The 16182-nt window shown below is 35.6% G+C and overlaps 1 protein-coding gene across 2 annotated transcripts in view; it reads left to right on the plus strand.

Annotated features, from left to right (window-relative positions):
• The window catches only part of RABEP1 (rabaptin, RAB GTPase binding effector protein 1), an 84256-nt gene that overhangs the window by 46832 nt on the left and 21242 nt on the right, over positions 1–16182 (plus strand). For both annotated transcript variants that reach the window (XM_033089441.1, XM_033089443.1), the window contains exons 6-8: positions 6106–6241; positions 9013–9191; positions 11733–11864. In XM_033089441.1, coding sequence (XP_032945332.1) covers positions 6106–6241; positions 9013–9191; positions 11733–11864 — 447 coding nt within the window. The remainder of the gene's footprint in view (positions 1–6105; positions 6242–9012; positions 9192–11732; positions 11865–16182) is intronic.

The raw sequence follows: 16182 nt of genomic DNA on the forward strand, positions 1-16182 counted from the left end.
ACAAGGTCAGATTGAAAATAAAGGGATATTTAAAGATATGTCATGTAAATTCTAACCAAAAGAAAGTTGATACAGCATTTGTATTATGAAACAGGATGTAAGAGAAAAAAGAATTAATAGAGTTAAAGAGGGACTCCATCTAATAAATAATCTATCAATAAGATACGAGAATCATGAATTTGAATGCACCATACATAGCCTTGAAATATGTAAACTGAAAAATGGGACAATTAAGGGGAAATTGACATTTACAATTATAGTAGATTTAAGCACCTTTAGCAAGTGATAGTGCAAGCAAAAAAAATATATATTAGTAGGGATATAGGAGTTTTGATCAACTTGATTAATAACTTAGGTGTAATAGACACACAGACCCTATACCCAAGAAAGAGAGACTATATTTTATACTGTAGTAGAGCATAGTAGTTAAGAGCTCAGCATTTATTTGCTGGGCTACTTTGGGCAAATTACTTAATCTTACTGTACTTTTCTCAGTTGTAAAATGGGGATAATGTTACCTGCCTTATAAGGCTATTATGAGGATTGTAAAAGTTAACACATGTAAAGCACTTAGGAAAGTGCATGGCATAAAGTATTATTTTTAGGTACATTATACTTTGAGTGATTTGAATATTTTACTCAAGAATCTAAAAACAAAACAAAACAATATAGTACCAACGATATGAATGGAAGGAAATAATACAGATAAGAGTAGATATTAGTGAAATAGAAAAGCAGAAGAAAAATAGAGAATGTCAATATAATGGACAAACTAATAAGATAGACAAACATCTAAGAAGACTAGTGAGGAAAAAAGACTCAAACTATTAGAAATTAAGGAGAAGACATAACTACTATTAGAAATTAAAGAGGGGACATAACTACAAAGCAGTAGAGATTTAAAAATAATAAATACTATGAACAGTGTCACACCAATAAATTGGAAGTGAAATAAATTTGATGGAATGAAAACATTTCTAATGAAAGGTAATTAGTCAAAGTTGTCTCAAAATAAAATAGGAAATCTAAAGGCGTCAGTAGCTATTAAAGAAAATGATTCATAGTGAAAAATTTTCCTTTCTCCTCTTTCCTCCCCTCCAAAAAACATTGGATTCATCTGGTTTGCAGGCAAGTTTTTGCAAACCTCTAGGAAAGAGATGATTCTTATATTTTATAAACTGTGTTAGAATAGAAAAAGGGAAAGCTCTTCAAGTCATTTTATGAAACTTGTATAACTTCATTACGAACACACACAGAGAAAGGCAGGATAAGCAAAGAAACTTATAGGTCTAGCTCATTGAGGAATACAGAAACAAAATTTTTCAACAGTGTAGCTTAAAAGAAAAAAAGATATCATGACGAAATAAGGTGTATTCCCAGGAATTTAAAGATGGTGTATCACCAGAAAACTATTATTATGTACCACATAAAAAGATTGTAGAAGTGCAATATATTCATTTTATTTATTTATTTTTTTAAATTAAAGTTTATTGGGGTGACAGTTGTTAATAAAGTTACATAGATTTCAGGTGTACAATTCTGTAATGCATTATCTGTATCTCACATTGTGTGTTCACAACCCAGAAAACATTTATCCATAAAGATTGATGTAAATTTTGATCCTTGGGAGGTGAAGCTATGCAAATGGCAAGGTAGCCCCTGGAAGCAGAATGAACTAGCAATATATTCATTTTGAATTCAGAAAGGCATTTGATAAATTGAAACACCCAGTAACTTAATAAAGGGCTATTTATCAAACCTTTAGCAAACATAATGTCAGTGTTTAGCAGCCTTACCATTTAAGGACAGCAACTATATGAGGAGACCTGTGCTCAATGATTTTGTTCAGATTTTTTGTGGTCTTGGATGATGCAGCAAAACGATAAATGAGGCTTAAGAACTGGAAAGAAAAAGATGAAACTGATTCGATTGTCTATATAGAAAAGCAAGAGAATGTACAAAAGGGTTATTAGGCTTAATAAGAGTTCAGAAAAGTTGTTCCAACAAGATCAACATACAAACACAATAGTGTTTCTATATCCCAGTAGTAGCCAATTAAACACTGTAATGGGGATTAAAAAGATCCCATTCAGTAGTGGAAAGCCTGCGCAGCCTGGGAGGAATTTCCAGCTACAATTGCGTGGGACTTATGCTGACTGAGCAGAGCTAGCGGAGCCGGGATGGAGCAGTTCCTGGTGGAGCTGACCAGGCCCTTCCAGAAATGTTGGTTGTCAGGTAGCGTGTTCATCACCCTGAAGAAGGATGATGGGCGAAGTAAACCCATTCCAAGGAAGAAAGTCTGTGGAGGGCTTTGAGCCCTCAGACAACAAGTGTCTGTTAGGAGCTACTGATGGGAAAAAGAAGGTGAGCACTGTGGTGAGCTCCAAAGAAGTCAGTAAGTTTCAGTGGTTTATTCAAACCTATTGAGAGCTAACGTACATGGGCTGAAGAAGAGGGACAAAAAGAGCGAGAGTAAGAAGACCAAAGCAGCACAGTGGAGAGCACCAGATTCCCTGCTTTCCCCAACTAACCACTGAATTGCTATTTTTCCTTTGGTTTTTACTTTTGACCACAAAGCTTTCTGGTTCCCCTACAATAACTGTTTTCATATGAGATTAGGGTCATTTTGGACGGGAGAAAGGATATAATGTTTACAGGGTAGTTTTCAGAAGCCAGTTTATTTTAGATCTGGCTAATTAGTTTATGTTGTATAGGTGTATATTCCTGGATTAAAGTCTCTGTAGTCATCTGTGTGAAGAAAAATGTATCATTAAATGTATTTGTCAGAAAAACAAACAAAAAACCCATTCACAATAGCAAAAAAATCCTACAGCAGTCCCCCCTTATCCTGGGTTTTACTTTCCGAGGTTTCAGCTACCCAAGGTCAACCGTGATCTCAAAATATTACATGGAAAATCTCAAAAATAAACAATTGGTAAGTTTTAAATTGAGTGCTGGTCTGAGATGATGAAATCTCATACAGTCCCACTCCATCCCACCTGGAACGTGTATCATCCCTTTGTCCAGCATCTCCATGCTGTGTCTGTTACCTGCATATTAATCATTTAGTAGCCATCTGGTTTATAAGATCAGCTTGCGATATCACAGTGCTTGTGTTCAAGTAACCCATATTTTACTTAATAATGGCCCCAAAGCACAAGAGTAGTGATGCTGGCAATTCAAAAGAGAAACGGTAAAGTGTATGTATGTATGTATAGGAAAAAACATAGTATGTATACAGTTTGGTACACATAGTATGCATAAAGTTTGTCCTCGGTTTCAGGCATCCACTAGGGGTCTTGGATGTATCCCCCACGGATGAGGGAGGGGTACTTTATTTAATTTACCTAGAATATATCTAAACAAAAATGGGCAAGATCTTTATGGAGTACATTCAAAATGAAGATCTGAATACTTCTGTGTTTCTTCATAGAAGGATAATGTATTATAAAGCAGGCAGTATATCCCCAAATTAATCTATAAATTAAAAATTCCACTCAAAATCCAGCAGGACTTAATAACGAACTTGATAAATAGGTAAATAAATCCTAGAATTCATATGGACATGCAAAGGATCAGAAATACGCCCTGCAAAAATTTTAAGGAGGCAAGGTGAGGAGACTTGTCCTGCTTACCGGATATTAAGACTTAACAGTAAAGCTGCTATAATTAAGATAGTTTATTATTGGTTTAGGGATAAACAAATGGACCAATAAAAACAGGCTAAAGAGCCCAGAAATACAGAGGGTGCCAAAAAAATGTATACACATTTTAAGAAAGGAAAGAACTATATTAAAATGACACTGATGGTAACCACTTTGAGCACCTTTTGTAATTGCAGAAGTCAAACGTGACTAGTATTCATCTTTTGTTACTGGTATATATTGAATATTACAATTTTAACACTTTTCCTTTTTTAAAATGTGTATACATTTTTTTGGCACCCTCTGTGTGTGTGTACACATGCACACATATACATATAGATATCTCTCTATATATAGCTATAGATAGATATGTATACACATACATACACATATACATATATATACCCATATATACACATATACACACACACGCACATATATGTATATTCAGTGGGAAATTTGACATGATAGGTGGCATTACAAATCAGTGGGAAAAGAATAGATTGTTTAAAAGTAGGCTTTTAAAATAATTATTTGTAAATATGAAATAAAGTGAAATTAGCTTTGTGCCTCACACTTTACAAATATTAATTTCAATGAATTAAAAACCATAAGAGTGAACAGTAAATCTTTAAAACTTTTAGATGAAAAAAAGGAATATGTTATTTGGGATAAAAAAACATTTCTTAAGACAAAAATATTGACTATAAAAGAAAAGATTGACGGATTCGTCTACGTTAGAATATAAAACTTCCTCGTTAAACAATATCACATAAACTTGAAGAACTATAGACTGTTGGAAGATATCTATACCTCATATACCTGACAAAAAATTAGTATTCAAAATTAATAGAAATTGCCAAGTTCTTGTGATACATGGCCCAGCAGAGAAACGAATAAAGAATATGTATGAACAAGGAATTCACAAAAGAAGAAATCACAATAGTCATGTGAAAAGATACCGAACCTCACTAGAAATCAGAGAAATGTGATACCATTTTACCCTAACCAGGTTTTAAGTCTTACGGGACAAATTTATTGCATTCACCCACTATTGGAGTGTTTGAAACTCTTCGCAATTTCAGCTGCCATTGTCAAGTTGGAGCCCCAGTTGTCTATTTTGGGGTTCTTGGGGCCCTTGTTGCTTCCCTTTACTTTCACCTGTGTAGATGCTGATATCATATAGGTCCATGTAGGTAGCTTTCAGTGATTTGTCCCCACCCTCTATTTATCACTTGTTTTTTTGGTAAATATCCATGTGTTTTTGGTTTTGTTATTTTAATAACTCTGTTAGGATATTTGGAATTCAAGGAGATTCTCATACTTTTAAAAAGTATGGCCACCATTGCCACCATCTTCCCAGAGTTCTTCTTAGTAGCTTTTGAATGTTAGAAATTCATTAATTATTGAATCAAGTATTTGTTCAAAGAAGTAATAACTGATGAGTGGTCATATGCCACCATTTTATATGCGCCATATTGACTCTCCTTTACCATCAACTGAATTATCATCCTCTCCAGATGATAGGGAAAATGCCTCATAATAGCCAGCACTTTGTCATACTTGGTTAATATCTTTTTGATTGGCTGACAACCTTCAGTGAAGTATCAAGTGGCAGCTTTAAGTAATCATTTCAGTCCATGATCAATACTACTATATTGTATTAATGGTCTAGGAGTAAAGATATCTGAAAACAGATTAGTCAGCTATTTCATGTTTGAAGTGTAGTGGGAAGATAATAATAGGCTTTAAAATGACCTTGAAAATGAAATTAGACACAACCATTTGAAAAAGTTGGAAGTTAAAAATGGCCAGTGGATGGGCAATCTGTAAGACAGGGTGAAACAAGTGATGATTCTATTATCACTTTCTGGGGCAAGATTGCATTTTATTATATTTTGGTTATGACTATTTCAGATATTAGACTAAATTATTAATATTTGAACATTATAGTTAATTGTTCAACAAAAATAAAACAAATTTTTAAAAGATGTGATTTTTAAAAAGTATTCTGTACTTCAAATTTGTGTTCATTACAGTATGAGACCAGTTATTTTTTTCTATCGTGACTTCCTCTTTTTTTCCTTCCGTGAATATATGTATCTGTGAAAATGTCTCCTTTTTATAAATTTAAGGAATTACCTCATTAGGAATCAAAGATAAGCAAACTTATAAAGGTATGGTGTTATTTTTATCTTTAGAAAGTAATTACTGTTTACAATAAAAACCTGTTTTTACTGAGTATGCCATAAAATGAGCACATGTATGTGTCGTTCTGGGAGTACAAATTGGAACTACCTTTTTGAAAAGCAAGGTACAAAACTTGTTATGTGTAATCCCAATTATAGTTTTACTCTTGTGATATGATTATAGATAATGCCTATTGTTAGATATGTTATTTTCCAAGTTTTCTATAGTATGTATGTAAATTTTAGTTTAATGGAATTGCATTTTGTTTCAGGTTAAAGAACTGAATCATTATCTGGAAGCTGAGAAATCTTGTAGGACTGACCTAGAGATGTACGTAGCTGTTTTGAATACTCAAAAATCCGTTCTACAGGAAGATGCTGAGAAACTGCGGAAAGAATTGCATGAAGGTAAATATATATTCTGCATATTATCTCAGTCTCTAACAGAAATATGAAAGTCAAATTGATGTTGGTTAACAACAAGTCTTAAAATCCCAGTCTATTATGTTAATGATTTAATTTAAGCTTTACCATTGGTTGCAATATTCTCATGAAAATTTTGGGATGTGAGGTCTACTAAAATTATTTAGATTGTTCTCTTTCCTCCAGGACCCCAGTAATAACTTCACAGGGCATGAGCTATGGGCCAAAAGACAACAAGTTGGGAACTTCTGCTTAAATTGCTCTTTTCTTTAGACCTATTTTGATGGAGGTGGATTAGCAAAAGTGAACGTGGGACAGAGAGAGCAGATAGTGTATTCTGGTGTTTTTAAGTAATATTTCTGTTTATAAGGGACAATCGATGCAGAAATTAACTCTTATTCTCCCAGGATAGGGGAAGAAAACTCATCTTTTCCCCACTGAGGTAAAAAATACACTTTTGTCTAATTCTTCTAGTGATTCCTATACGCCTGGGGTTCTTAACCATTTTGTGCCAGACTCCTTTACCAGGCCCTCTCAGAATAATGTTTTTAATTTATGTAATAGGATTACAAAAGAAACCAATTATATTATAAAACAGTTACCAAAATACAAGTAACCGCAAACTTATGGTATAGTAATAAATGTGCTATTTTAGTAATGCTTTAAATAATAAGGTGTAGTAGCAGGTCTAGTAACTGCTGTAATTTTGAAGTAGTGGTGGGCATATATGACATATTAAGATACCTGCATCAATTGTACTGAAATAAGAAAATACCTGTGGCTTCTGATGGTGACCAAGTCATAGATATTATTATACTTACTGTGGTTGGTTGCCTATATTTCATAATTGAAGGAAATGATACATTTTAGTTAGAGGTAGTGAAAATAAAGATCTAATTTTTTTCTCTCATCCAAATGCATGGGTCCCCTTGAACTCTTATACTTCTTGCAGGTTATTCTAGTAACATATTTTAATATTCAGGTTTAGGGCTGTGGTGATAGAGTCCTACAATGAATACTTTTAAGTATGTCAAATGCTGTGGAAGATAAAGCTCTGTCATAAATAATTTAGGTTTGCGTATGAGTTGTTTTTTTCCCCCCAAATAGTGGAAAGCAGAAATTATATAAGCATGCAGAATTATTTCATGAAATGTTATGAAATAACCCAAAGTTTGAACGAGTCTTTGGCTTTCAGAAAACATTTTTCAAATGTGCTCCTGCACCTCTAAAGGGTGTCCAAAAAAAAGGAATTTCTGTTTAAACTATGTGCCCCAACCCTTCCAGAAATAGTGTAAGACTACCAAATCTTCCTAATATATCTGGAAAAGTATCTGAGAAGGCCATTAAAATGAGTAAGGGGATAGATTAATTTCCATACTGAAAAACTCACACCAAAAAATAGTATTTTAATGAAAAGAAGACAAATAAAAATTAAGTAGCAATGTAATTTACAGCCTAAGTTGGGGGAATTAGCTATGCTGCCAAAGCGGTGCAGTTGCATATGGCAGGTGCCTGGCTTGGGAGTGGCTTAGGAGGAAGCAGTGCCGCAGATAGGCTTCTTAAAAGTTGTTCTTAAGTGGAGTTTTGAAAGATAGGTAGGTATTTGTCAGGTAGTCAGATATGAGAGTAACATTCCAGGTCATTTGTATGTGGTGCCACAAGGGAAGGAAGTGTAAGAAGTGTAGTTCAGCAAAAATAGGATACAAGAGGCAATGCCGCAAAATGTGAGTGAGATAGGACACCTTATGCTAAGGATTTTGGATTTTATCCTGTGGGCAGTTAGGGGGCCTCTGAAGGGCTTAAAAATTTTTTTTTCCCCTGAAATAAAACTTAATTGAGATATAAATCACATGCTGTGAAGTTCACTTTTTTAAAGTATACAATTCAGTGATTTTTAAAAAATATTCACTAAGTTGTGCACAATCACTGCTATTTAATTTCAGAACGTTTTTATTACTCCAAAAAGAGTTCTGTACCCATTGCTAGATACCCCCCATACTCTCCTTCCCCCCAGCCCCTGGCAACCACTAATCCACTTCTGTCTCTATAGATTTGCTTACTCTGGATTTCCATATAAATGGGATTATACAATATGTGGTTTTTGTGTTTGACTTTTCTGAAAGGCTTTAAACTTGAGAGTGATGGTACTAATTTTGAATTTTAGAAAGTTTATTTTAACAGCAGTGTGGAGGATAGAACAGAGAGGACAGAACTAATGGCAGGAAGACTAGCAAAGGGACTAGTTGTAGGTGTCTGCGCCCTGCGGCTGATCTCCGGTAGAAGATGGCTGTGTGGTGCTGCACAGGAGGTAGCATTAGGAGGCTTCTGACTGTGTTTGGGGGAAGAAAAGTCAGAAATATGAGTTGTCTCTTAGGTTTCTGACCTGGGTACCTAAGGAGATGAGTAGAGAGATGATGCTACCTTTTGGTAGAAGATGGTTGAGCTAATGGATGTCAACAACACAAGCGTTTACAAAGATTCTTTGACTTATCCTGAGAGGTCAAAACTAAATGGGCTCAAGAAGGATTCCTGGATAACATATTTATCAGACTTTACTAATGACAATTAGGAATGGTTACTATACCTTGGGACATTAGAGCAATGTTTCCCAAAGTATATTTCCTAAAACACTTGTTATGTGAGTGGCACTGTGGAAAGGTTGTTGTTGTTGTTGTTGTTTTCTGTCAAATAAATTTGGGAAATAACGTATTGCCTACCATTAAAATTCAGTGTTTTTGATTGGGGGATTCCTACAGTTTGCCACCTCTTGGAGCAAGAGCGACAACAACACAACCAGTTAAAACACACGTGGCAGAAGGCCAATGACCAGTTTCTGGAATCGCAGCGTTTGCTGATGAGGGACATGCAGCGAATGGAGATTGTGCTAACTTCAGAACAGCTCCGACAAGTGGAAGAACTGAAAAAAAAAGATCAGGTACACTTCCCCCCACCCACACATGTGACTGCATTACTTTATGTATATTAGAGATTGACTTAAGCCTGAAATAAGGTCAAGTATGTCATTTCAAAAAGCATAATAGCTGCATTTGAAGGATTTTGTTTTTCAACTTTAGAAATGACCTTGTCTGGAGAAAAAAACTGATTTAGAAATGATCTTGTTCAGAGACTTCAGGATGCAGCAGTGCATATTTCTGAGAAAATCTTTCTCTTCAGTTCTGTCCAGTTCTCCTAGGGCTCTTGAAGTGTGTTAATCCAGGCCACTCTTCTGTGACATTGCTCTCAAAGCCTGATTAGAAGGTGACAGGGTGGGGATGGAGAGGCTGAGTGATATGAAAAGGCAGGTGTCTAGAGTACTGCATACCCTAGATCGTGTTTCCTCCTATAGTTTAAAAAATTATTTAAATTATATGAGTAATATACAAATACACCCTCATGTTAAAAATATTTTGTTTTAAAATACAAAGTAAAATAATAAATATGAAGTGATAAGTGAAAAGGTGTCCTTTGACATCTCCCACACTTCCCTTCCCAGAAGTAACCATCTTCTTTGTAATTGAAAATAATCAGTTTGGAAAGTAGTCTTCCAGACCATTTCTACGAGTATATATTTATAAATGTATGTTCAGGATGTTTCTTTTCATACAACTGGTATCATAGTATAAGTATTTATTCTATAACTTATTTTCTCATAAGCGTTATCTTGGAAATATTTTCGCATCAGACATCTATCTCATTCTTACTAGCTGGGAGCATGGATGTACTCTAATTGACTTAATTCTTCTTGTAGTGGGCGTCTAGATGGTTTCCTTTGTGTGTGTGTGTCATTTCAAACAGTGTTGCAGCTAATATCCTACACTACATTGTGTATGTGTGCACAGTTAACTATGTAGAAGCTTTTCTAGGTCTTTCTAGAAATATTTTAAATTACTTTATATAACTTAAGTTAGATTTTGTTTTTCAGAAGCGTCTTCCTTTTTAATGTTCTTTTCTGTCTCTTAATTCTGACTCATTCATCTTGTGTGTAGACACAGTAAACTGAAAGATTTAAAGTACAGATGTAATCATGCCCCTCCTGCTCCCCATTAAAACAGTTTAAATTCCTATAGCTGGTCATGTAAGGCCTTTGTTAACATTTACTGAGCTTTTACTATATGTCAGCATTGTGCTAAGGCTTTATATATAAAGTTTTATCTCATGTAGTTCTGGAAACAAACAAACAAACAAAACAACAGTACCTTCCAAGTGAAGTAGGGACTAATGGCAGTTCTGAGGTTTGAGCCAGGTTCTGATTCCAGAGTCTAAGCACTTAAATCACCACCCCCTTTCCATATACCTCACTTTTTTTTTTTTTTTAACAGGACTTTATTGGGGAACAGTGGGTACTTCCAGGCCTTTTTTCCAAGTCAAGTTGTTGTCCTTTCAGTCTTAGTTGTGTCGGGTGCAGCTCAGCTCCAGGTCCAGTTGCCGTTACTAGTTGCAGGGGGCACAGCCCACCATCCCTTGCGGGAGTTGAACCGCCAACCTTGTGGTTGAGAGGTTGCGCTCCAACCAACTGAGCCATCCGGGAGCTCAGCGGCAGCTCAGCTCAAGGTGCCGTGTTCAATCTTAGTTGCAGGGGGCGGAGCCCACCATCCCTCGCGGGACTCGAGGAATTGAACTGGCAACCTTGTGGTTGAGAGCCTACTGGCCCATGTGGGAATCGAACCGGCAGCCTTCGGAGTTAGGAGCAGGGAGCTCTAACCGCCTGAGCCACCGGGCCGGCCCCATATACCTCACTTCTCATGTGCCTGCCCTCTTTTATAGTCATATCAGGTTATTCAGTATTCCCCCTTATTTCTGCTCTTCTGTGTCCTTGTACTTTTGTACCTGCTTCCTTTCTCCCTTGAATCTTTGCTTGTTTTTTCTCACAAAGTTGGCAAATTCATCTTACTGATGCTTTATGATCCAGATGAAGTGGTACCTTCTTTGGGCCCCCTTTTCTAGCTCCCTCATGAAATCAGTCATTGTGAAAAAGCATACATACTTGTATAGTATTATAATTGTGTGGGTGCTTGTCCCTTGCCACTAGGCATGAGTAGGTATCTTACTCACCTTTGATGAGTGAATGATTACATCAACTTGAATCCTTTTGTGTTTCAAAAAATTTGTACATGTTTTCTGTTAATTTTCTGTAATAATCCGAAGAAATGTTCTACGTAAATTTTCTTTTCTTGGATCATTTAAAGAAGAGGTGTTGGTATGCTTGCTTTTGTTTTGCCTTTCATATTCTACTTTCCTTGGAAGCTGTTCCCTGATTTCTTCTTTTTACAAGGGTTCATACTTTATGCTTACAGTATTTAAATATTTTGTTATGACCATATGCCCTCGGATGTGATTGCAAAACAAACTTAAGTGTCCAGTTTTCTCCTATCATAAAGCTCTTGTTCTTTTTTGTTTTGAGTGGTTTAAGAACTACTTGAATCATTAAATATAGATTACCTGGGTAATATGTATATTTTTTCCCCCTAACTTTTAGGAGGAAGATGAACAACAAAGACTTAATAAGAGAAAGGATCACAAAAGAGCAGATATTGAGGAAGAGGTAAAAATACCAGTCGTGTGTGCTTTAACTCATGAAGAATCTTCAGCCCAGTTATCAAATGAAGAGGTATAGTGAATCTATAATTAAAATCTTTGTATACACATGATGTTACCATTTTTAGCTTCTCATACATCAATTATGTTGTTCATATGGGAAGTATATAGCTACAAGCTGAAAATTAGATAAAATAATATTTACTTCCAGTCATTTTTATGGTATTATAGATAGTACTATTTGAAACATGCAGTTTCTCTCTCAGTCTCTGAAATAATTAGGTGTTGTTTTTTCCAGTGGTTCCAAAATTAAAACATAGAAGAAATCTTTAATATCTGCAAAATCTTTTTTGATAGGAATAATTAATATTGCTAATACTTTGAGCTTTTTGTTTAAAAGACACTATCTAAAGTATTGAAACACTTAACTCCCTGTAGTATACATTAAGTATTAACCAGTATTAGGTCTTGAGCCCTAAGAACAGTAGGTGACATTTTGCAGAGTGTGATGGGGTCGGGTAGAACATTTTAGGTATTGGGAATGCGTAGACTGGAGAGAGCTAGAGATGAAAGGTATAAGGTGGGGTTCCTTTGGCCTCAGCACCTCTCAGTCACATTGTGGCAAGGGTCTCCTCACTGGGTTTCCTGTCTTTAGCACTGCACTGCACCCTCAGTGTTACTGTCAGGTTTATTTTTCTTAAGTGCGTTTGCAAGTCAGGCCACTCCACTACTGAAAAAGCCATCACTGACTCCCATTGCCTACAGAATTAAGTACAAGTTTCTCACTCAGACAATCCAGGCCCTTCATACTATGCACTGTTTTAGCCACATTGGTTTTCTTGTGCTACACTCCCCAACACGCATGTTGGTTCCTTCACCTGGAATGCTTACCTCCCTCTTCCTTTCTGAGTATTGAAATCCTTCTATTCATTCTTCAAGCCTCATGGTGATACCTTCTCTTCAATGAAGGAAATGCTTCTCTTATTGCCTCTAGGATAAAAACTGAAAAGGTTCCTAGCTTGGCATATGAGGGCCTTCACAGTTGAAGGACCCTTCCAGCCTTACTATGCTGTCCAGACCTTTCTACTTACGTGCTCATCTGCCTTGTTTATACTGTCCCTGCTGTTTAGAATTTCATACTCACTCTCCTTGTCCCACCTCCTTTCCCAGCCTGCTAAACCAGTTAAATTAGATAAGGGTCTTATCCTACTTTCAGAGGTGTCATGTGTCTGTTTAGTTTGAAGATTTACTCTGAGCCATGTATAGTCTACTTCCTGGTGGCTTATATTTCCATGTTTATGGATTGTTTTATATTAAAATCATTTTAAAAAATTCTAGTGGACATTGAAAAGTATGATGTAATTGTTTTTCTACATTCTTTGTTTTCAGTCATACACCAAGGACTACTTGACCTAATTCTACTGTGCATTTTAAAAAAAAATAGATTCCCAGGAGAATGTCTCAACTTTTAGATACTGCCAAATATTATGTGGTTTCTGTGTCATGCAGTCCTGTGTCCAGGGATGTTTGAAAAAGTTTCAAACTTTTCCAAAAATATTTTAGCAGGAAAATAGGAAAGGGAGAATTGTTGTGATTTTCAATGAAGCTTTTTTATTTTTGATTCTCTCTTAACAGATCTATACAGTATATTCTATATAACATTTCTAACATTTGAAATGCCTTTTAGACTTTCAGATCTGGTATTTTGCGGTTTGAATGTTGAGTTTACTTGCTTTGTGTTGAGAGTCATGATGGTTTACTTTAGCCTGTTGGTTTAAAGTTAATATGGAATGTTTGGGAGATTTAGTCAGATTTACCGATAAAAACATTTAAATTTGTAGGACCCTATGCCTTCTTTAACCTGACGCTTAGAATATACTTTTCTCACTACAAACCTAATAAATGTTCATTATGGAAAATTTGGAAAATACAGTAAGGTCATACTAAATAAAAATAACTAGTAGGTAATTCTGCTGCCCAGAGATAACCACCAGTAATATTTTGGTATGTGCCTCTCCTTTCCATTTTTTCCTTTTTCGTTTCCAAAGTTAACATATATGTGTTTCTGTTCATACTTTTTAAACATAATCCAAATGTAACTTTACATGTTTTATGTATCCTTTTTTTCCCCATGTAAATCTGTTTTTAAAGGTTTTGGCACATCAGTAAATGTTTTCCCCAGAAGTAATATTTAATGGTTGATATATTTCAGCATGTAAGGATACCATAATTCCTTTCTCCTACTGTTGATTTGTGCCCAGGTTTTAATTTAAAAGGTAACTGAGCGACGACACGGAGAAGTCAATGCCATTGAAAGGAGAGTTTAATGTTCTTCACAGCCCTCTGAGACATGGAGTCGTGGCACACCACGCAGAGCCATGTAGCACCAGAGTTGGTCATGAGGCAGAAGCAGGAGCAAGGGGAAAGCATGGACCACAGCCGTTATTGGGGTTTTTGAGGGAAAAGGGAAGGCAGGGCAGTGTAAACAGCATAGGATTCGCTAAGTTTGAATAATTCCAGTGGGCTTTGGGGAAATATGGGCTTGGTGTGTAAAATTTAAATAAAGGAGTTGATTGGGGTATGGACTTGGGACTGATTGATTTGTATATGAACAGCATGTTTGTAGGCAAGTTATTTAATTTAGGAATTAGCTAGCTTGGGAGTGGCAATCTCCCCCTGGCCAGCAAGGCCCCCAAAATGTCAAAACATCATATAATACAGGAAATAAAAAACATGATTTACACACTGATATATAGTCAAGTTGATTCCATTGTTTTACTAGTATAAAATTTTTCGTTATTATAAGTAGTGCCATAATACTATTATATATAATTCTTCCTTGTACAAAAATCATTATGGATTTTTCTGATTACTTCCTTAGTATAAGTTCTTGGGAAAAGAACTCCTAATGAGGATATAAACATTTTTAAGGTATTAGAACATATTGTTGAATCATCTTTTGGAAAGATTGTAACAGTTTCGTTCCTAATGCTACTACGTTTCCCCGAAAATAAGATCTATCCCGAAAATAAGCCCCAGTTAAGATCGTCAGCCAGATGGCCGCACTTAGTACGTTATGACGATGTTTTAGAAGAAGATGACATGACTGTATTTGAATAAATGTAGATTGTTGTACATAAAAAAATAAGACATCTCCTGAAAATACGCCCTAATGCGTCTTTTGGAGCAAAAATTAATATAAGACCCGGTCTTATTTTCGGGGAAATACAGCATTACCATCATGGTAGTCTGGTGTTTTTAAAGTGGCCATCACAACTTTTCTGCCCCTATCACCTTCTTTCTGTGTCACAGCAGCCTTGTATGTAATAACATTAGATATTAAGCTCTTACGTAACGTAATAGAATGGGTTCTGATTCTAATTTGTATTAGGATACTTCTTTGGAACCTTTGCCATAGCTAGCTTAATATGTACTAGATTTGTGTTTCCCAGTCACCTGAATGTCACAGAATAAAAAATATCTTTAAAAAGGAAGAAATGGAGGAATTAACATAAAAGTTGTCAACTTTTTATAATACCAAGTAAAGATATTTCTAAAACATTTTAAAAAGTGTACATTCCAGTTTTTTCTAGATCATAAAAGGAACGGTGTTTAACAACAAAAAGTAGAAAGGCTATTATTACTTTAAAATAAAGGATAGGGGTGGCTAGTTTGCTCAGTTGGTTAGAGCGTGGTGCTGATAACACCAAGATTGCCAGTTCGATCCCTGCATGGGCCACTGTGAGCTGTGCCCTTCTTAAAATAAAACAAGATGAAAATAAAATAAAATAAAATAAAGACTAGTACATTTAGTGTCAAGAAAAACTTAACTGAATTTTTCTTGTTTTACTAATTTCCCCACTAGCTTATGCAACTTCATCATAGAATGGCACTGGTATGCTTTTGGGAACGTGCTTCACCACATTTTTTAATAATTGAGATGAAATTCATATAACATAAAATTTACCATTTAAAGTATACAATTCAGTAGCATTGAATACATTTACAATGTTAGGCAACCATCACTTCTGTCTAGTTTCAAAACATTTTCATCACCCCTAAAAGGAGACCCCATATCCATTAAGGAGTCACTCCCCATTCTCTTTCTTTGCAGCCTCTGGCAACTACTAGCTTGTTTTCAATCTCTATGGATTTACCTATTTTGGACATTTCATGTAGTTGGAATCAAACCACATGTAACCTTTGTGTCTGCCTTTCACTTAGTGCACCACATTTAGCGTGCTGATTACACCTTGCGTGAAACTTGGTTTCCAGCATACCACATTTCCCCTATTTCCCTTCTGCCACTCTGGCTAATCTTGTCCATCCCAAAATGTTAGTGTTTCTCAGGATTCTGCCCTTCACCTTCTTCTCATCCTACAGACTCATCC

This window comes from Rhinolophus ferrumequinum, chromosome 21 (genome assembly GCF_004115265.2).
Source record: "Rhinolophus ferrumequinum isolate MPI-CBG mRhiFer1 chromosome 21, mRhiFer1_v1.p, whole genome shotgun sequence".
NCBI classification, from domain to species: domain Eukaryota; kingdom Metazoa; phylum Chordata; class Mammalia; order Chiroptera; family Rhinolophidae; genus Rhinolophus; species Rhinolophus ferrumequinum.